The 21,333-nt window shown below is 61.5% G+C and overlaps 1 protein-coding gene across 14 annotated transcripts in view; it reads left to right on the top strand.

Moving 5' to 3' along the window:
* Positions 1 to 21,333, top strand: part of ARHGEF10L (Rho guanine nucleotide exchange factor 10 like) — a 170,607-nt gene that overhangs the window by 83,211 nt on the left and 66,063 nt on the right. For 8 of the 14 annotated variants that reach the window (XM_044938210.2, XM_044938204.2, XM_044938207.2 and 5 more), the window contains 8 exons: positions 4,202 to 4,374; positions 8,952 to 9,068; positions 11,863 to 11,971; positions 14,547 to 14,653; positions 16,953 to 17,030; positions 18,205 to 18,384; positions 19,178 to 19,294; positions 20,512 to 20,604. In XM_044938210.2, coding sequence (XP_044794145.2) covers positions 4,202 to 4,374; positions 8,952 to 9,068; positions 11,863 to 11,971; positions 14,547 to 14,653; positions 16,953 to 17,030; positions 18,205 to 18,384; positions 19,178 to 19,294; positions 20,512 to 20,604 — 974 coding nt within the window. Of the gene's footprint in view, positions 1 to 4,201; positions 4,375 to 8,951; positions 9,069 to 11,862; positions 11,972 to 12,095; positions 13,808 to 14,546; positions 14,654 to 16,952; positions 17,031 to 18,204; positions 18,385 to 19,177; positions 19,295 to 20,511; positions 20,605 to 21,333 lie in introns of those variants that run through there. The other 6 variants (XM_044938213.2, XM_044938211.2, XM_044938212.2 and 3 more) reach the window with 4 other exon arrangements.

Raw genomic sequence — 21,333 nt, 5'->3', positions numbered from 1 at the left:
TTCTGTTAGGTCCATACCATTTCTGTCCTTTATCGAGCCCGTCTTTGCATGAAATGTTTGTTTGGTATCTCTGATTTTTTTGAAGAGATCTCTAGTCTTTCCCATTCTGTTGTTTTCCTCTATTTCTTTGCATTGATCGCTGAAGAAGGCTTTCTTATCTCTTCTTGCTATTCTTTGGAACTCTGTATTCAGATGTTTATATCTTACCTTTTCTCTTTTGCTTTTCACCTGTCTTCTTTTCACAGCTATGTGTAAGGCCTCCCAAGACAGCCATTTTGCTTTTTTGCATTTCTTTTCCATGGGGATGGTCTTGATCCCTGTCTCCTGTACAATGTCACAAACCTCCGTCCATAGTTCATCAGGCACGCTGTCTATCAGATCTAGTCCCTTAAATCTATTTCTCACTTCCACTGTATAATCATAAGGGATTTGATTTAGGTCATACCTGAATGGTCTAGTGGTTTTCCCTACTTTCTTCAATTTCAGTCTGAATTTGGCAATAAGGAGTTCATGGTCTGAGCCACAGTCAGCTCCTGGTCTTGTTTTTGCTGACTGTATAGAGCTTCTCCATCTTTGGCTGCAAAGAATATAATCAATCTGATTTCGGTGTTGACCATCTGGTGATGTCCATGTATAGAGTCTTCTCTTGTGTTGTTGGAAGAGGGTGTTTGTTATGACCAGTGCATTTTCTTGGCAAAACTCTATTAGTCTTTGCCCTGCTTCATTCCGTATTCCAAGGCCAAATTTGCCTGTTACTCCAGGTGTTTCTTGACTTCCTACTTTTGCATTCCAGTCCCCTATAACGAAAAGGACATCTTTTTTGGGGGTTAGTTCTAAAAGGTCTTGTAGGTCTTCATAGAACTGTTCAACTTCATCTTCTTCAGCATTACTGGTTGGGGCATAGACTTGGATTACTGTGATATTGAATGGTTTGCCTTGGAAACGAACCGAGATCCTTCTGTCATTTTTGAGATTGCATCCAAGTACTGCATTTCAGACTCTTTTGTTGACCATGATGGCTACTCCATTTCTTCTGAGGGATTCCTGCCTGCAGTAGTAGATATAATGGTCATCTGAGGGGTCGCAGAAAGTCGGACACAACTCAAGTGACTTAGCAGCAGCAGCAGCCTGACAGGGGCAGCCATAACTATGCTGGGGCAGCGTATGGTCCAACAGGAGACAAGGCAAGGCCCAGGGTCCCCGGAGGCACACTCCTGACGCCCATTGCAGCAACTGGGAGGCTGGGCCTGTGATCCGTGCATCCACTGAGCAAGCTGATCCCTGGAGGAGTCCAGAACCCTTTCCTGTTTATGGCTCTCTCGGATCTGGAAGAGTGGGAAAGGGTGGATATAGGAAGGTCCCCGAGCCAGGAGAGCTGAGTGGCCTGAGGCCATTATTTGGCCCCTTTGGGCTGTTCTCCCTCCTGAATCCAATCAAGCCAGTCATTACTTGGTCACAGTCTTCGCTGGGCACCCCTGTGTGGGGATATGGCATGTCCTGCAGTTTACTCTGAGATGGGCAGGACAGGTCCAAGCCTGCAAACTGAGGACCGGGGTCCCTGCCCTGGGACACCCGCTCTCTCTTGAGGCTGTGGCTGGCCCTCAGCAGGTGCACCCCACAAGAAGCGCTCTTGCTGTGAGCGTCATACCTGCCAAGGCCCAGCACTGCCCTGCGTGGCCTGGGGGCTCAGTGTGCCCTGCACAGGGAGGGTGTCCACTGCGGTGCAGACCACACAGGCCAGGGGACACGCAGCCCTGGGTTCTTACCTGGGCGCTGCCATTGATTCGGGCACAGGGTTCTGTGCTTTGGGCATCGGCTTCTTCACATGAAGTCAGAATGTCCCCCTGACCTTGTAGGACTTCGGGGAGGGTGGCAGCGCAGAACTTCTGCCTAACCTCTCGGGGCCCATTCGACGCGTCTGTAAAATCGGGCAGCGCTAGCTGCCTCCTGGGGTTGTCGTGAGGACACCACGAGGGGGTTGATGTGGAGCCCTGAGCGGGTGGCGGTAAGTGCTTTGAAACAGGCCGTGATCTTGAGCGCTAGTGAAGCCCGAGGCGCTGGCCGGGCTGGAGGTGGGGAAGCAGACCTCTGTGAGGCCCCTGAAGACTCAGGGATTTGGTGACTCTGTCTCCACTGGACACAGTGTTTCTCAACGAGCCTGGGGATCGTGAGCATGGCCTCTGTGGAAGGCAGCGCGGCGGGTGGATGGAGCCCCCTTCCCGCTCACTGCCTGACTTGGGGCTCCATTGGTCTTGTTTGTCTGATAGAAGGAGGTGGTAGTTCCCGGCCCCAAGGACCGCTGGGAGGACCTGGCATGTAGCTGTAGGTGGCCGGGGCTAGAAGCAAGGGGAAGTGGGTGCCTCGTGGTTCCTGCTCCGGGGCGCCCCAGGAACTGACCTCTGCCCTTTGGCTCTTGGGTCTTGGAGCCTCTGCTGCCGTAACGGAGCAGTCACCCCAGGAAAGGCCACGGCCTGGTCTCCAGCCGCTCGACTCTCTGGAGACATTGGTCACTATTATCTTTTGCTGAAAAAATAACTCTGTGCTCCCTCCTGATCCTGGGACCAGAGTCTCCAGCTAAGCCTGGTGTATCTGTTCTGCTCTTTGGCTGACGGTCTCTCCAGAGGCCTCACCCCCAGCTGCCCTGTGTGGGGAGGTGGAGGCTTGGGGTCAGTGCGGAGACACTCAGGCCCACCCAGAGCCCCCATGAGTCAGGACCAGCTGCTCTTTGCTGGGTGCCTGCTGCGTACCAGGCTCTTGGCTAAGGGCTTTTCATCTCTGTTTTTTATTTCCTTCACCTTTCAGCTTATTATTATCCCCATGTTGCAGAGACAGCTCTGAAAACCAAAGTTCTCAGCTCTTCAGTATGTGTGGTTTCTGAGCAGATTTTTTTAAATTTTAATTTAAAACCCATCCCAGTGCCCTTTCTTCTGAGTTGATAGCAAGCATTTTCACCTTCGTGCGGTTCTGGGACTCTGGTCTCACCTTTGCGAGGCCTGTGGTTTAGTTATTCTCCAGGTAACAGCCCAGGACGTGAACCCCATCAGTGAAGTGGAGGCTAGGCTGGGACCCTGGGTTCTGGGCCCAGGAAAGTGGATTTCCCGTTTTGGAAGCAGCATCTCAAACCCGAGTTTACAGGGGCCACAGAGGGCCCAGCCCTGATGTCGCCTGTCCCTCCAGGCCAAAGGACTCCCAGGTCTCTGTCCCCCAGTTTCCCGTGAGTCCGTGGAAGAGGGGACACTCCCGGACGCTGGGCCAGGCGCGCCCCCTGCTGGGCCGTCCTGGAGCCTCACGGGGAACTCAGATCTGGGGCGAGGGACCCCAGTCATTCAATGGTCCAGACCATCTTCACTGCCTGCGTGCCCCCACAAGGGTGCTGGGGCCAGAGTTGACGGCCTGAGTCAGGACTGGGTCCTAGGTCTTCTCTTTTCCACTAAAAAATGCCAAAGAGGCCAGGATGAGCACTCAGATCCTGGAAAGGTGATGCCAATTTATTTTTTAACTTTGGTTTTCTATTGGAGCAGAGTTGATGAACAATGTGTTAGTCTCAGGTGTACAGCAGTGATTCAGTTACACATGCACGTGTATCGGTTCTTTTCCACTTTCTTTTCCCATTTAGCTTATTAAAAAGTGTTGAGCAGAGTTCTCTGTGCAATAGGGCTTCCCAGGTGACTCAGCGGTAAAGAATCTGTCTGCACTACAGGAGACGCAGGTTTGATCCCTGGGTTGGGAAGATCCCCTGGAGAAGGAAAAGGCTACCCACTCCAGTTTTCTTGCCTGGGAAATCCCATGGACGGAGGAGCCTGGTGGGCTACATAGTCCCTGGGGTCTCAAAGAGTCGGACACAACTCAGGGCCAGAGCACACACGTCTCTGCTGTGCAGGAGGTCCGTGTTGGTTCCCTGTTTTACATATAGTCGTGTGTACATGTTCCGGAATCCCAATCTGTCTCCCCTGCCAGGAGGATGTTGTTGAGCCTGTTGTGTGCCAGGCTCATTTCTTGTGCTTTTCTGCATTTTTCACGCCCTTCTCACTCTGTGGGGTGGATGTCGTGTTCTCCTTGCCCCCCGCTTATGGACCAGGAAGCAGAGCTGGAGGTCCACCCTGACTGGCCCCCTGCAGCCGCCTGCCCCCCTGAGTTCAGCATCTGGGTCTGCTGGGCTTGGCCTCAGGACCTCTGCTCACCAGCCTCGTCTCTTGGCCAGCAGAGGCGGAGAGGAACCAGCCCTACGAGGATGCGCGTCAGGACAGGGCGCCCCAGGAGCCGGAGGACCTAGGCTGGAGCTCCAGCGAGTTCGAGAGCTACAGCGAGGACTCGGGAGAGGAGGCCAAGCCAGAGGCAGAGCCCACCAAGCACCGAGTGTCCTTCCAGCCCAAGGTGAAGGGAGGGGGTATCTGTCACCCCAGCCGCAGGCCCCCGAGAGCTGGGTGGTGAGGGCCAAGGCTGAGACGCGTAGCTAAGCCTCAGTGACTCCCAGGAATGTGTGGTGAGAGAGGGAGCAGTGGCCCGGGTATCTCATCCGTGTTGCTGGTTGGCCACGGCGCAGCCTGCACTGAGAATGGGCGTGGTCAGTGCCTGCGGCAGACCTGGCAACTGATAAGGATGCTCACAACTCAGATCCGGCTTCAGAATCCTGCTCATCGCCGCGCTCGGGCAGCCTAACTGATGGGCGAGAGGTGACACACGACAGTGGTGAAGAGCCCGCCTGCCGGTGCCGGAGACACAAGAGCGCGGGTTCCGTCCCTGGTCAGGAAGATCCCCTGGAGAAGGGCATGGCAACCCACTCCAGTGTTCTTGCCTGGAGAATCCCAGGGACAGAGGAGCCTGGTGGGCTACGGTCCATGGGGTTGCACAGAGTTGGACACGACTGAAGCGACTTAGCACATACGTGGATCAATTCAACTCTGCTTCTCAGATCAGTCCTAGACCCCATAGCCCTCTGCCCTGGGGAGGTGACCAAGCGGGCTAAGACAGAGCTGCCAGAGGGCTTCTTTTCCAAAGCCTTTCAAAGTGCCAGCCATGCGTTGGTAGCTTCTGGTGTTTCCTCCTGGAACGCAGTTCATGCTGCTGACTTCACGGAAGGAGCCACGGAAGTCAAGAGGGCGGACTGCCTGGCTCCTCCTCCCCTGCGACAGCCTTGCCCGTCCCATCGGTTCTGTGCTGCTCTTGGGTCCCCAGGTCGTGTCTGACTCTGTGTGACCCCGTGGGCGGGCTGTAGCCTGCTAGGCTCCTCTGTTCTATAGGAGCCACTGAAAGGCAGACTATCCACGCTGAGATTTGGGATTTAATGGGAGCCGCTTCTCTGAGACAGGCCTGCCCGACCGGAGGTGACTGGGTCCCTGGCAGGTTCCTTTTCGGAAAAGACCAGGGCAGGCAGGTGGGCTGAGGTGTTAGCGAGTCCTGCCCACAGGGAGGGCAGGGACCAGGCAGGGTCCTCAGGCCTGGGCTGGATTATGGGCGGCGTCCAACTCCATGTTCCAGACTGCCTCCCGCCCCTTTCCCAGTTTGGGGATCCCCTAGGGGAGAGGGGTGCAGGCCAGAGTAGCACCCACACCTGGGAGTCTTCAGACAGATTTTACTCAGATGAAGAGGGTGCCCCAGTCCTCGGGAAGCCAGGGCCTGAGCAGGGGTCCCCTGAGCCCCAGTCTCCTCAGACAGACTTTACTCAGATGAAGAGGGAGCCCCAGTCCTCAGGAAGCCAGGGCCTGAGCAGGGGTCCCCTGGGCCCCGGTCTCCTCTTGGCCGGTCCCAAAGGCAGGGCCACAGAAAGCAGCCTTGGCCTCTTGCTAACAGAGAAGTCAAGCATCTCTGGCACCTCTTAGGGTGCTGGTGGGGTCCCGGGGCAGGAGGACCCAACCTAGGCGCCGGCAAACCATGTGTTTTAGGAGGAGACGCCAAGTCTGAAATGGTTTGTCAAAAATGAAGGAAAACAGGCCTTTCTTTGAACATGAGCCTGCGTTCCTATGGCTGCCTGCCTGACGCAGGTGGGATTGGATGGGCCTGATCACAGGAGGCTTCCAAGGGAGGCGGCTGGGAGCCAGGGGGCAGGAGCCGGAGGAGAAGGGGGTCCCTTGTGGGAGGAACGGCCCAGGCGAGAGCTGGGGAACAGGCCCCTTCCTGCTTATGCGCTTTCAAGGTGTGAAGCCGCCATGCCCTCAGGGGAGCCTCCTGAGAGGAGGGTGGGCCCTGTGTGCCCAGCGCGGCTCTGGAGAGTGCGGGCAGGTGGGACTCCAGGCCTGGGCCAGCCCTTGTCCTAAGCCTCTGGCTGTCCCTCCAAGTCCCCCGTGGCCGCATTCCTGGCCCCCTGCCTTCTTGCTGGGGACCAAGAGGGAAGCGTTAGGCCCTCTCTGGGCAGGAGGCGAGGAATGTGGAGGTTGGCCTCTCCCATGGGCATCGGGATCACGGGGGCAGGTGGTTGAACTTGCAGACGCTGGGGCCTCACTCCCAGCTCCAGGGCTGGATGGGGCCTGGCCACCTGCTTTTTAACAGCCCTGGGTCCCCAAGGGGGACTTTTTCTGACTGGGACTTCTCAGAGAGCTCTGAGAAACGCTGGGAGAGCCCTCAGCTTGGCCTGGCCCCAGGTGGGCCCCGGGGGGGCTGCCTGTGGACCTGTGTCCCGCACACCCTCCAGCTCTTCCTCAGCACACAGACGGCGTGGCAGAGTTCTTGGAATTTCTTACTGCGAGGACTTCTTCCCTGGCCTCGGGCCCGGCCCACCTGCTCCCCGAAGAGCAGGTCCCTGCGGATGGTGCAGGGCTTTTCCTCTGACACCCACCTCTGCCCAGGCGCCCCCCAGAGCCCCTCCTGAGCTGCGGGGGCGCATCTGCCCCCACGCCTTGCACGGCAGCTGCTGTGTGTCTCCGGGGCCCCTCTGCTTGCCTGTGTGCTGTGCGCTCTGGGGCCTCGGACAGCAGAGATGGGCTGTGTCGGGTCCTGCCCTTGGAGACTGACGGGCCTGGCACCCTGTGCAGCTGTGAAAGAACCAGGGGAGCCCCTCCTGCAGGGGTCTGGCCAGGCCAACCCTCGGCGGGCGGACTTTTGCCAAAGAGAACGCCTGAGGGTTCTCAGAGGGACCCCTCAGCAGCCCCTGACCAGACCTAAGCGGAAGCCTGGTCCAGGTTCACGAGGGCCACGGTCAGTGGGAGGTGCCTTTTCCAGCTGTGAAATGAGCTGCACTGAACGTTTTTCTGACTGGGACTTCTTCATAATTAAGGTGACCGTGGTCTGGCCGTCAGAGGCCTGGGCAGCAGAGCCAGCTGGGAGCTCAGCTGGTTGACTCTGATCTGGCCGCTGCAGTTGACCTAGTCCTTCTGACCCTCGGGGTCAGAGAGGCGGAGGCCCGGGGCCTTCAGGATTGTGTCACGTCAGTCTTTTTTGCAGATGAAACAGGACTCCGGTTTTTTTGGAGTCTGAGTAACTCTCAGGACTTTCCCTGTCCCGCTACTTTGCATATCAATAGCGAACCTTTGCCCAGTGTGGTACAGCTTACGGAGCAGTTTCATTTATTGTTCCTGAGACCTCAGAGTGGTTTGTATATCATTTGCTTTAAGAGTCTCATTAAAAAAAGAGTCTCATTTTGTTAGGATCAGAGAACCTGAGCAACAGAACCTCAGAGAGGTTAAATGATGTGGTGAAGGCCACGCGCCCGTAAGTGGTAGAACCCCAACTCAGCATCACATCGGGTTGGAAAGAAAATGCCGTGTCCATCCATCCATCCATCTGTCCATCCGTCCATCCAGCCAACTGTCCATCCATTCAACAAATATTGGGCACTTGGTATTTGAGAGACAGTCCAAGAACACTAGCTTCCATTAGTTTGAATGCACTGAGCTCTAGGTTCTGTCTGCTTTGTCTGTTTAACCTTAATGATACTGTGAGCTGGGTACTATGGCCGCTTTACCTGTGAGGAAGCTGTCACTCAGAGAGGTAGAGACTCTGCAGCTGGTGAGCGGGAACAGAGGTTTGAAAGTAGCCTCCCTGCCTCTCGCTCATGCTTTTGGTCCCTCTGCTGTCTGCTCTCCTATAAGTTCCAGTCTTGGTCGTCTCTGTACCTTGCCAAATGCCACCCTTGCTCCTGTAGTTCACGAGTTTGAGTGGCTGTCTGTTCGTGCATCTCTGTCCATCTCCCCAGATAGTACGAAGCCAGTCAGCCCCTGTCCTTCCATCCAGTCACCCGTTCCTCCCTCCCCGAGCTGTTCCTCCCTCTGTCCGTCCACCCTTCCTCCAAGTGACCGGCTCCAGCCAGTTCGTCCTAGCTTGTAAGAACCCGAGAACCAAATGCGTGCATCCCTTCCCAGCCTCACGCTCAGTGACGTCACATCGGCAGCCTGAAACTGTCCGTGGCGCGCGTGTTCGCACCAGGAAATACGACAGAGCAGGGCACTTGCTCCTGGAGAACCACGGGTTTACTGTTTACCAGCATAGCACCGCTTCCGTCCACTCACTAACCCATCCATGCTTTTATTCATTTATGACTGTCTGTTCGTCCCTCTACCCATTTGCCCAGGTGTAGAATCATCCATTCATCTGTCCATCCATTCATCCGTGGGCCTGTCTACCATCTGTCTGTCGCCCACCCAGCCAGCCACCTACCACCCTTCCATCTCAGAAACTGAGAGCTTCCTATGTCAGGAGCCCCACGCTGGGCCCCCCGGACGGGGAGATAACGGGGACCCAGCCCTTGTCCTCTGAGCGCTGGGAAGGGGCCTGGGCTGTTTCCCGCGCCCTGCCCCCAGCTCCTGAGCCCCGACCCCCAGCTGGCTGGCGTGTCGGGCTGGACGCTGCTGGAGCTGACCCCAAGCAGCAGCCCACTGGTCCCCAGGCCCCCATCCTGCTGCCCCAAGCTGTCTCTCCGCTGCCTCACCCGAGTCTCCTTTCTCCTCTGTCGCCGTGTCTGGTCTGCTGCCTGCCCTGCCCCTCACCTGCTCCTCCTGCTTGGCCGCCTGGGGCTCCAGCTTTCTCCAGACCTGACTAGGCTAAAGGAGAGATGCGTCAGGACTAAGAGAGACATCCTGGCTCTAAGAGTCGGGGGGAGAGACATGCAGGAGCTGAAGCACAAGTGTGATTGTAAGGTACTGTCTGCCTGTCCCTCCTAGTCTGGGGGTGCCCGGGGGCCTTTCCTGCTGCTTCGGGGGCTGCAGAGGGTGGGATGCCTCGAGCCCTGGGCCCTGTTGGCGCCTCGCACCAGTTGCCTTGGCTGACGCTGCCGGCTGGCTTGCTCCTGTCCACGTCCTCGCCTTTCTTTCTCCCCACCCTTCAGTGACCCCTTATCTGTCTATGGGAATTCCTGGGTGGGCTCTCAAGCTTCATGGCCCTCAGAATCCCTTGGGTGCTTTGAAAAACACACATTCCTGAGCTCCACTCACAAAGAGCCTGATTCTGCCAATCTGGGTCAAGGCCTGGGAATCTGCAAATGGGATGACTGGCTAGGTGGGTCTGGGTTACAGCTTGAAAAGTGTGACTGTTGGTGATGTTTAACATTCCTCCCCCTCTGAGCCGTTCAGAGAGCTCCGGGGTTAGGAGGCCAGAGCGAGAGCCTCAGCGCCGCTTCTTCACTGGGACTCCTGCTTCAGCGTAGGGGACGCTGCTGACAGGAGTGGACTCTGCTCACCGGGTAGCTGCTGTGCGCCGTGCGCCCTGCAGGCCTGGATCTGAGTCCCAGTTCCGCCCCGGCTCACTGTGTGCTCCCAGGCAGGCCTCTTGACCTCTCTGAGCTTCGGGTTCCTTGCCCGTGAGATGATGGCAGTAAGAGAGCCGGTCCCCGGGGGGTGTGAGCTCCGATCTGTCCAGCGCTTAGTGCTGCGCTGGGCGCCGCCCCAGAGCTCAGAGCGCATTGACCGATGGTACGTGTGTGTCTGACCGTTTTCTCCCCGGGCGCCCGGGAGGCCGCCACCCTATACCTGCCGTTTAGCATCAGTGAGGCTGGTGAGTGGCTGGTGGTCACAGCAGCGGTCAGCAGCTGAGCTGGGACTCGAGCCTGGGTCTGTAGGAATCAGAGCCTGCTCGCCCTCCGTCCTGCGGCCTAGCCCATTCCTCAGAACCGGAGGCGTCTCCGGAGAAGGGGGAGAGGCGCTTTAAAGTTTGCAGGTCCCTTATTCAGAGCCCCTCTGAGAGTCCGTGCTGGGGGCGGGGGCAGGTGTGACTTCTCAGGGAGCCTCAGCCCAGCGGCTGCAGAGAGCGCGTGCAGGGCGATGTGTGGGCCAGGGTGCTCTCCCGGCCTGTCCCCCGAGTCGCCCCGGGCCGCCCCGTCCTCAGCACTGTGCGATGGTGGAGGTGGCCGGGCTGCCCCAACCTCAGCGCCGTGCGATGGTGGAGGGCGGTGTGGGGGCCAGGGTGCTCTCCCGGCCTGTCCCGTCCTCAGCGCCGTGCGATGGAGGAGGTGGCAGGTTGACACAGTAGGTTGATGGCTCTTGCATGTTTGCCTGTTGCTCTTTTTTTTGCCCAGGAAGAGCTTCTGATGGTTCCTCCAAAGACCACTTTGGGGGTTCCTAGGGCAGCCCCCCAATGGCTCCCTGCTGAGACAGGAACTGGGCTCCAGGACCAAGGCCTCCATCCGGGAGTCATGACCCCCCAGAGGAGGGTGGGCATCTCTGTGCAGTTTCTGGGGTCAGCATCTGTCTCTCTCATTAGATTCTCACAGGCACGTGTGGTACCCCCACCATCTCTCCAAAAGGCCGAGAATCGCTGCTCTAAAGTCGAACCATTTAGGTGCAGGGAGGGGCCCGGGAGCTTCCCTTCCCTCCCCAGCCCCACTCCACCCCCACTGGCTGTTGCTTATTTCCAGAGAGTTGGCTTGTTCTGAAAGCCTGCAGCCTCAGTGCCCACTGGGTGTTCAGCAAGCCTTCCTGGCCCAGACCCTCGAGAAGTGCCAGGGCCCCTACAGTGGGGACTGGGAGATGGATTGGAGGATGGTGATAGTGAGGGCAGAGACCAGGGCCCCCCAGATGAGTGCTCCCCACTTGCAGCAGAGAGCTTCAGGGAGGAGGCGGTCTCCTAGAACTATGCTGTCCATTGTGATGGCCACGTGGATCTTCATGTTTAAGTTAATTAAAGTTAAATATCGCCGGGACTTGAGGTCCTCCATCGCACCATTCAGCTCTCAAGTGCCAGTGGTGACGTGTGGCTGGCAGCTGCCTTGTTGGGCAGCGGGGTTGCCTTGCAGAAACTTCCAGCACTGGCCGTGCGTTGGGGAAGTGGCCTCACTGGGGGGCGAGGTGGCCTGGCTGAGGGGACAAGGCAGTGGGTTAGGGGAGGTGGCCTGTGCCTGCCCGGGGAAGCTGTGCCCGGCTCTGTGGCACCCAGCCTCCTCGGTTCCCAGGCAGAGGCTCAGCAGAAGCGTGGCTGTCTGGGCGGGGGAAGGGGTGCCCCAGTGGGATGGAGGGAGCCCTGCGGTCGTCGTCAGCCCTGCAGGGAGCCCGGGCACTTGTACTACCCGTTTACCGTCGGCGTGCTCGCCTGCGCCCTGTCCGTTCAGTCCTCAGGCCCTGGCGGGTCTTGGGGGAAACTGAGGCTCGGGGACGTTGAGTGTCTCGTCTAGGGTCGGGCGGCCGGGGGGCAGCGGGGCTGGAACTTGAACCAGGCCTAGGACTCCAGGCCTCGAGGCTTTTCCCCAGTGTCCCTCCATGTCCTTAACTGGACCCTCAAGACAAAAAGCTGGGTGAGAAAGTCCTCTTGCCCTAAGAGGGTGACCCCAGGGAGGCCCCCCACGACGTGAGCCCCTTCCCAGGAGGCCTCGGGGTGGCCCCGCCCTTGGCCTCAGCTGCCAGCGCCCTGGGAGGGGGTGGGCTCCGGGCTCCCCCCTGGGTGGTGGCGGGTGTCCCCAGGCCTCCTCCTGCATCCCTGACCAGCCCCTCTGCCTCTGCCCAGATGACCCAGCTCATGAAGGCGGCCAAGAGCGGGACCAAGGACGGGCTGGAGAAGACGCGGATCGCCGTCATGCGCAAAGTGTCTTTTCTGCACAGGAAGGACGTCCTGGGTGAGGCGCTGGGGCAGGCTGGGCCAGCAGGCACGCGGGGTGAGGTCGCTGGGTGTCCGGGCTCCTCTGATGGTGGGGCCAGGGCCTGATCCCCACAGGCGCCGGCTTGCTTCCCAGGCTCTGGTAGGTAGGCCCTGTCTCTCCTGGGACCCGTGGGCCTCTCCCTTCAGCGTCCCTGCCCTCAGCCTTCTGCCTCTCACACTCACCTGGCCTCATCGTTGCTTTTTTTCCCAATATTTATTATTTGGCTCAGCTGGGTCTTAGTTGCGGCACGAGGGGTCTTCGTTGACTCCTGTGAGGTCTTCTTGCGGCGAGCTGGATGTTTTTAGCTGCAGCTCGTGGGAGCTTTAGTTGGGGCTTGCAGGATCTACTTCCCTGCCCAGAAATCAAACCCTGGCGCCCGGCCTGGGGAGCACAACATCTTAACGGCTGAGCCAGCGGGGAAGGCCCTCCCGACCTCGTCTTTGAAGGCGCCTGTGTCTGTTCACCCGCCTCCCCACCAGCCAGCGCTTATGGAAGCCCTGCTAAGTGCCACGCTCCACGCTGAGTGCAGGCACACTGTTAGATGAGCTGCCCCAGGAGCGCCCGGCACTGTGCGGGAGGCAGGTGTGCAACAGGGGGTGCCAGCTGCTCGGTGGGGCACCATGGCGAGAGCGTGGGGCAGGGAGTCTAGAACGTGGGAACGAAGGATCGGGGCTGAGAGCAGAGGAGAAGCAGACCCAGGGCCCTCGGGCAGAGGCACAGGGTGGGGACGGGCACTTCCGGCCGGGGAGCCGGCGTGGGTAACGCTCCGGAGGTGGGGAGGATGAGATGTTCAAGAAGTCAGCGTTTGTCGAGTGTCTGTTGGGGTGCCAGGCACCCTGCTAAGAGCTTTGCGGTTTCTCATTCAATCCTTATAAGCACCAAACCGGTGCAGAGGGCTGTCTTGTTCCCTGGACACGAGGGAACAGGCACAGAGTGGGTGAGTGTCTTGCTGGGGATGCACAGGCGTGGAGGGGACGGAAGAGGCTTCCTCTGGCTGGAGTGAGGCCGGGGGCGAGGGCTCAGGGCCCCGTGAGCACAGGCGTCCACCCCAGGCAGGACGGTGAGGCTCCGCACCCTCCTGAAATCCGTGCACGTGAGCCTCCCTGTGCCTCGGTTTCCTCATCTGTATGTTGGGGCTGATCGGGCCTGTATCTCGGGGGGCCTCAGGGGGATGACCAAGTGGTGCATGGGAAGAGCCCAGCACAGCTGCTCGCCCTGTGCGGCAGGCCTTCTTCCCGGGGGAGCCCCAGAAAGCAGGTGTTTGGTGCTTGGACAACATCTCGGTGAACGGCTGCCGCCCTGGCGCCACAGCCTCCTGGCCGCGTGACCTTGCCCGGTCCTTCCCCTCATCTGTGAAATGGGCTTAATCCCGCCACGGCATGTGCTTGACTGCAAGCTGCGTGGGGAGCCCTGGCCCCGATCAGGGAGGGAACGCTGGGCCGGGGAGCCCTTCCACACCCGGAGAGGCCTGGAGCTGGGACGGGGCGGGCAGGCTGGCTGGCCAGAACGGTCCCTGGTCACCCTCCCCATCCCTGGGCCCTCCCCACCCCGCCTGCAAGCCCGGAGCCTTTCCTAAAGTGACCCTCCCACCAGAGGCGTTATTAATAGCCACAGCTGGCTCAAATCACCGGCCAAGAATGTTCCCCCGGGGCGCGTGGGGGAAGAGGAAGCCGCGGGCCGGGCGGCTGGGCTGGGTGCGGGGCCGGGCCCAGGGGGCCATGTGGGCTGGGCAGGGGGCCCTCCCCCGTGCCCACCCCACCGCGGCCGGGCGTGGCCCGTCCTCCTCCTCCTCCTCCTCCGTCTCCTGCTCAGGTAAGGCCCGCCAGCCCATCCCCGCCCCACCCCGGGCGCCTTTCCTCCCTCTTCCCCGGAGCCGCCTCCCGCCGCCCCAGCTGCTGACCCGGCTCCCAGGGCCGCAGGCCGCGGGCCCCGTGTCCCTGGGCCCATGTCTGCTGCTCGGGGCCCCGTGTCCCCGGGCCCGGGTCCACCGCTCCTGGACCTGCGCCCTGCCTGACTCTGCCTCTCCACCCAACTCTGTCTGCCCGGCTCTGCCCTTTGAGAGCCGCCCCCACTCGCGTCCATGTCCCTTGCTGGACTCCAGCTGAGCCTTTTCCCTGTTGGATCTCTTTTTTGGTGGGAGGGTTGGGGATGAAAACACAGAGCCAAACAGCTTGTTCTCAGGGCTTGCTTTCTTCCCTCTTTTCGGCGTCCAGAATAAAACTATTTTTAGTGCCTGGTGATGGGGACATGGGCGGCCTGGCCTTTGGCAGGCAGAAGCGGGCGGGTCTGAGCAGGGCCAGGGACTTGGAAGAGTGGGTCCTGAGAGCTGAGCCCCTGTGGCCTTCTCCCTGCTCGCTCCATCGCCCCTCACCTCTGTGTCCGGGCAGGCTGTTCCCCAGAGGATGCGAGGAGGGCTGCACCCTACGAGCCGCTCTGCAGAGCTGCTCGTCCCAGGGCCCTGGGCTGCGGAGGTGGCGGATCTGGCTCCTGGAGTATGAGCAGGTGCGTCCTTCTCGCCCGGCATGTGTCACCAGCCCAGCTCCCTTTGCAGGTGACTCGGAGGAGGAGGACATGGGGCTCCTGGAGGTCAGCGTTTCGGACATCAAACCCCCAGCCCCGGAGCTGGGCCCCATGCCAGCCGGCCTGACCCCGCAGCAGGTCTGTGGGGGTGTGGGTGTCCCCAGGGGGTGGGATGGTGGGTCCCAGCCTGCTGCCCGGGGCCACACCCATCTGGGTCTGGAAGGTGAGGCGATGGTCAGTGGCAGAGTCCAGCTGGGCAAGGGGCCTCCTGGGACCCCACTCGACCTGCACCACAGGCTGGACACAGTGGACCCTGTGGGTTGGCGCTGCCATGCCAGGTGGGGCGGGGCTGCCCCTGGCACCCTTGCTGCCCAGCCTCGAGGCAGCCAGAGCGGCTCCTGCAAAAAGAACAAAGGTATTGGAAGAAATGGACTGCAGTCAAGAGAGAGCTGGGCAGCATCGAGCTCAGCCAGCTCGGAGGGGACCCTGGGGGCGCCTGGCCCCCCCGTCTGCCCACCTGTCACCAGCTCAGACCCCAGAGTCGCTGCAGGTTTCCCAGGAGCCTGGCTCTTGGGTGGTGCCTTCCTTCTCCCGGAGGGTCACATCGAGATCAGGGCACCCGTGCCCTGGGACCCCCCGTGGCAGAGCCATGACTGAGGCCCTGCCCATGGCTGGTTTTCCCCTCTACGAGGCTGGGAGGTGACCCTGCCTCCCTCTGGTCATGAGGGCTCTGGGCAAGACGCGTTGGGGTGGCAAATGCATCGAGCGATTAGCCGAGCTGGCGTTGGCAGGACATCCTGGTGTTGCACCCCTTTTGAAAATGAGAGATTTGACCACACTTCTCGTCTCGGGAACCCGTCTGCCTCCTTCCTTCCCTCTTTCTTCTGCCGGGGCCCTGGCAGCATCGGGGCGGCGGCCCCCAGCCGCCTCCCTGGTGCAGTGAGTCACCGTCAGAGCTCAGAGCCAGGCAGGACCCCAACCTGCCCGCCCAGCAGCTGGGCTTCCCCTTTCTGGTGTTGGCCGGGTCGGGAGCCTCTTTCATTTCTTGGAGCAGCGATGTTAGTTGCTCTAGGCCAGTGGCTCTCATTGGAGGTGATTTTGCCCCCAGGGGACGTTTGGCCATATCCAGTGATGCTTTGGTGGTCACAGCTGGGGGTGGGGGCCCCTGGAGTCTACTGGAGAGAGGCCAGGGGAGCTTCTGGCCGCCCGCGGCATAGGACTGCCCCCTTGTCAGCAGGCGGAGGCCGAGGGCTGCTCTGGGCACCCCGGAGACTGGGAGTCCTGGACAGAGCTTCCGTTCGCGGGGCGGTGGCCTGGCTCGTCACACAGCCGGGGGGTGGCGCAGTCAGGCGCAGGCCAGGCAGGGCAGCGGGAAGACAGGCACAGGGTGCCCCAGCGTCAGGAGGGATGGTAGTAGGGGGCACCTGCGCCGCCGCGCTCAGGATGGCTCGGGGGCGCACTGGGGGTCCCCTCCCAGCCCCGGGCCAAGGTGGGCAGGCTCCCCCCTCAGACACCGCTTGCCTATGACACCTTTCATAGGCCCTGTCCCAGCTTTGCTGCACAATGGGTTCACCCAGGAGGCTTTAAAAAGCCCTGCTAGCCAGGTAGCACCCCAGAGCAATTCAGTCAGTGTCCAGGGTGGAAGCCACGTGATCCCCGTGTGCAGCAAAAGCCCCACCCCCGCCCCCGGTTGCAGCAAAGGCCCCACCCCCGTGTGCAGCAAAGGCCCCGCCCCCGTGTGCAGCAAAGGCCCCGCCTCCGTGTGCAGCAAAGGCCCCGCCCCCGTGTGCAGCAAAGGCCCCGCCCCCGTGTGCAGCAAAGGCCCCGCCCCCGCCCCTGTGTGCTGCTGTGTCCACGTGAGGGCTTCCTGAGTGGGTGCTGGTTGGGCCGCCCCGGGGAGACACTGATTTGGGCTGAGATGGGGAGAGAGGGGAAGGGAAGGGCTGGGGTGCTTAGCCTGAAGCAGAGTCCACTTGAGCAGGGTGGGGGTATGCGCTCAGGACTGTCTTCTGGGAGAGGGGTCGGTTAAGGATCAGATCTGTAAGTGGTGGGAGCTGAGATTTCAGTTCCGTCTAAGAGCTCTGTACAAGGGTGGTCCAGAGACGGAGGAGGCCTCCCGTCCCGTGGAGAAGCGTGGTGGTTCCCCATCCCTGGATGGGCCTGCAGAGACCAGGCAGGACCCGGGAGTCCCCGCGTCCCCGGACCACATGCTGCCATCTGGGGAGCATGGGGCGTCTGTCTGGGGTGGGTGGGCAGGGGCTCTGGGTGGTGATGCCAGCCTGCTGGGCTCCAGTGGTCCAGGAGTGGCTCTGGGAGAGACCACTTCCTGCTGCTCCGCTGGCTGTCATGACGCCTCTCCCCATCTCCTGGTGCTCACCTGGGCACCCTTGGCACCGTTGGCACGGGTGCTGACTGATGATGCTCTCTGCCTGAGCAGGTGGTCCGGAGGCACATCCTTGGCTCCATCGTGCAGAGCGAGGGCAGCTACGTGGACTCTCTGAAGCGGGTCCTCCAGGTATGACTCCAGGGGCTTCAGGAGCCCTGCGAGGGGCACGTTACAAGGAGTGTTTGGGGGCTGTGGGCATTTTTCAAGGGAAGGAGCCAAAAGCCAGTGTTTCTAGGGAGCAGCAGGAGCTCCGAATGGGGGACACCGAGAATTCCAGGTGCCTTGGTGCTCACGGGATGACTGGGTTTTCTGAAACGATGTTGGGGTTCAGTGAGATGAGGTCTGTCCCGTGGCCCTGAGAGAAAACCCAATGGTGCTCAGTCGCGTCTGACTCTTTGTGGCCCCGTGGACTGCAGCCCTCCAGGCTCCTCTGTCCATGGGGTTCTCCAGGCAAGGATACTGGAGTGGGTGGCCATAACCTCCTCCAGGGGACCGTCCTGATCCAGAGATCTAACTCAGGTCTCCTGCACCACAGGCCGATTCTTACCGTCTGAGCCCCAGGCCTGGACCTGCGACTGTGAGCCCTCTGGTGCTTGGAGGAGATCCTGCCTCCTCGTCCCTCTGGGGTCCCCAGGGAGGGGCCACAGCTCCCCATGTCTGGGAGCTCCTGGGGTGGGGTGTCGGGCTCACCCGCTCCCTTGCCATCAGAATGCCCAGGAAGTGCTGAGTAGATCCCTGCATGACCAAGGTGTGCGGCCTGGTCTATTTAGTTTACGTTCCGGAATCAGTGACTCTTCAGGGATGTTGTGGGCTGTCTGTAAGGACCCCGGGGAGGGGCATTGTTGGGGTGGGAGAATGCTCAGAACACTCGCTTCCCCTGCCGAGTTTGGATCCACAGTGGAGGGGCCCAGACCTCGGGTAGGTGGAGACAGGATACCCCGTGTTTCTGACAAAGCCGGCTGGAGACCGTGGCTCTCGGTCTCACTGTGACGTCGCTGCCACTGGTCGCTGCCACTGCTCCGTCAGGCAGACTGGCTCAGTTGTGGGCAGAGCCGATCCGCGCCAGCCCCTGGGGCCTGCCTCCGTGGCGCCCCTGCAGGCAGGCGTCTCCCCCAAACCCAGCTTCCCACCGAAGTCACGGGGTGGGCTGTGGGCGGTGGAAAGGCCCAGGCTGCTGCGTTCACGGAGACCCGTCCAGGCGGGGTGGGGAGCGCGGGTCCGCGGAGTTCTGCTCGCCGCGCCCAGGGGGCCCTGAGGGCAGTGGGGGCGGGCCTTGGGGCGCTCACCCGCCGCCCCGCCGCAGGATTACCGCAACCCCCTGATGGAGATGGAGCCCAAGGCGCTGAGCGCGCGCAAGTGCCGCGCGGTGTTCTTCCGCGTCAAGGAGATCCTGCACTGCCACTCCATGTTCCAGATCGCCCTGTCCTCCCGCGTGGCCGAGTGGGACTCCACCGAGAAGATCGGCGACCTCTTCGTGGCTTCGGTAGGTGTCTCCAAGCCCCCTCCCCGGCCCGCCGAGGCCCACACCGCGGCCCTGACGGGCGTGCTCCGGCGGCCTCCTGCGTCTCTGCTCCCCGTGTCCACGCCAGCGGGTCCCGAGGGTAGCAGCGCCCCAGTCGGCCCGGCCTAAGCCGGGGAGGGCATGACAACGTGCCGCGTGTCCTGGCAGACGTGTCCCAGTCTGGGGCTCGCCCCCAGGAGGCTGGCCGCTGTGGGCAGCCACCCGGCCCATCTCCAGTCCCCCCCGCGGAGCGCTCACACCGAGCAGGGCCCGGCCCCGGAGGACCCCAAGGCGGGTCAGGGCCAGCCCGCTGGGTCGTACGCCGCCCGGCAATCTGCCTGTTCCCAGTGCCCCCTGCAAACTTGGGCTCCCTCTGGGCTCAGCTCCCCATCTGTGGAAGGAGGGGATTGAAGGTTTCTGAAACGGACGTCTGTGGGCCCCAGAGAGATGCCTGGGGTGAGAGAGGGTCAGGTTAGCAGAGCCTGCTTTGGGAGCACCGTCCTCGGTGGGGGGCGTGGGGTGGGGGATGTGAAGCACAGGCCCTCCGCTCCCTCGCCGGCAGCCGAGCTCCCCGGCACCACCGCCTCCCCCCCCGTGACCTGGTGTCTGCGCCTCTGCGCCCTGTCCGCTGCCCGCACTAGGAGACAGGTTTCCTGACCTCCAGGGTAGCTGAGACCCTCCAGGAGTGGAGGGCTGTGGCTGCGGGGAGGTGGGGGTGCCGCCCGCCCCCTCGCCTGGATGTGACCCTCCCTGGCTGCCCCCACGCCTGTTTCAGTTCTCCAAGTCCATGGTGCTAGACGTGTACAGTGACTACGTGAACAACTTCACCAACGCCATGTCCATCATCAAGAAGGCCTGTCTCACCAAACCTGCTTTCCTCGAGTTCCTCAAGGTGGGTTCAGGGGTGGTCTGGGGCTCCTCCCAACAGGGCCCCCGCCATGGCGGGGGGCAAGGAGGCTTCCCAGGAGGGGGGACACTGTCCACCGTTTCTCTGGTCCAGGCACCTCTCTTCTTTCCTCTGGGGCATCCCCAGTCCCACAGGAGATGAGCCCCTGCTCCCCGCCCCTAAGGGGGTGATTGAGAATTAGAGGGTCTGTAAGCCGCATGGGATCTGGAGCTTTGACAGGAAGAAGAGGGCCGTGACGTCTTGCGGAGGGGGGCTGGGCTTGGGTGGGTGTTCAGGTGGGACTCAGTGCTGGGGGTCATGTGGAGAACAGAGTCTAAAGGACTAAAGGCCCGGGGTAGCCATGGGGCCACATCCCCACCCCCCCTCCTTGGTGCACGGTCATAATTCAGACGGAGACCCTGCCCAGCAGAGGGCACAGGTGGGCCGGGACCCCCAGCCTCAGAAGACACACCCACAGTCTAGATCCCGGAGGGACGGGGGGCTTTCTCAACGGGGTGCCACATGATGCAGGTCCTGGGGGGATGGTGGGGTTGAAACAGAGGGAGACGGGAGAGTGTCTTCCAGGTACCAGGGTGGTGGGCAAAGGTCAGAGGCAAGTCCAGCTGGATCCTGGGCATGGGGTGCCCGGGAGAGAGGCGCAGAGCCTCTGAGTTCAGTTTAGGTAGGTCCGGGCCTCAAGCCCAGGGCCTGGGATGTCATAATGCAGGCATCGGGGTGCCGGTGAAGCTTTGGGTGGAAGCGGAGGCCGGTGGGGACGTCCCTGGGTTGCAGGGGCCGAGGTATCAAGGTGGCAGGTGGTGGCGTGGTGGAGACAGAAGCGACACCCAGGGCAGTGAGAAGCCCCATGACCACCCCGCCTTAGGATTGGGCCCGTTCACCTTACTTTACGTGGAAGGAAAGGTGGTCTCAGCTCCTTCCAGAGGCCTGGCCTCTTGAATAAACGGCTGAAGGGCCTAGTTCTTGCACTTTTGGTCCAGAGGCCTTAACGCGGTGCTCCAGGCCCCCGAGGGTGTGGGGCTGCGCAGGGGGCCCCCGTGCTGGCAGGGACCCCCGGCTGCGGACCCAGGGGCCTCCCTGGCTCTTCCTTCGGGCCCAAGGCTGACCAGCGTGCTGGGGAGAGGAGCCTGGGTCGGCACAGGTGTGCCTTGGGTGCCAGCCTCTCGCCGCGGACGCTGAGTGAGTGACACCGCCTCCCCCAACAGCGACGCCAAGTGTGCAGCCCCGACCGCGTCACGCTCTACGGGCTGATGGTGAAGCCCATCCAGAGGTTCCCGCAGTTCATCCTCCTGCTGCAGGTACCGCAGCCGGTTCTGGCGGCCACCGCCCCACAGGGTACAACCGTGGCTGGTGCATGCCTGGTGGGGTCGGGTGGGAGGCCTGGCTCTGCCCTGTCACCCATAGCCCTCATGTAGGCCGTGCAGGGTGGGCAGGGGCTCAGCCCCCAGCCCTGCTTTCCTCGCCCCCGGGGTGGAGCCCATTCAGTGCGACCGCATCCTTTCCCTCCCCTGGTGGGAACCTGGTGACGGGTGCAGACAGTCGCCCACAATGGTGGGGGGCACGTGGAATCCAGTGCCCTCGGGGCCCCTGGCAGGGCAGAGAGGCCCTGTGAGGGCTTTGGTCTTGGCGCTCCAGGCTTCCTTAGGGAGTGTCAGCCCCCACTCTGGGTCCCAAGAGCTTGGAACAGCCCCCTTGATTGCCGGGGGTCCTCGGTCAGGAGGTGAGCCCCCGAGGGCCCCAGCAGCGTCTTTCCTCTGTCCTCAGAGTGGACAGCTGCAGGAGTGGGTCTCGTCTCCACACACTCTCCGTCAGTGAGTCAGGGCTGGGTCCACCCGGTCACGTGACTTCACGTTCTCACGCGGTGGCTGTTTCTCGAGGCCTTGCTCCCTGTCAGGCCGCAGCTCCCCGGGCTCCTGGCTGGGTCCTTGTCCAGCTGGGTATCTGTGGGGACTGTGGAGGCTGCGGCTGTGGCCCCAGCCAGTGGAGGGTCTGCTGGGGTGGGGGGTCTCAGTCCTGGCTGCCCCTGG

Source organism: Bubalus bubalis, chromosome 2 (assembly GCF_019923935.1).
Source record: "Bubalus bubalis isolate 160015118507 breed Murrah chromosome 2, NDDB_SH_1, whole genome shotgun sequence".
NCBI classification, from domain to species: domain Eukaryota; kingdom Metazoa; phylum Chordata; class Mammalia; order Artiodactyla; family Bovidae; genus Bubalus; species Bubalus bubalis.
Note: the sequence above shows the minus strand (reverse complement) of the source record. Positions and strands in the feature narration are given on the sequence as shown.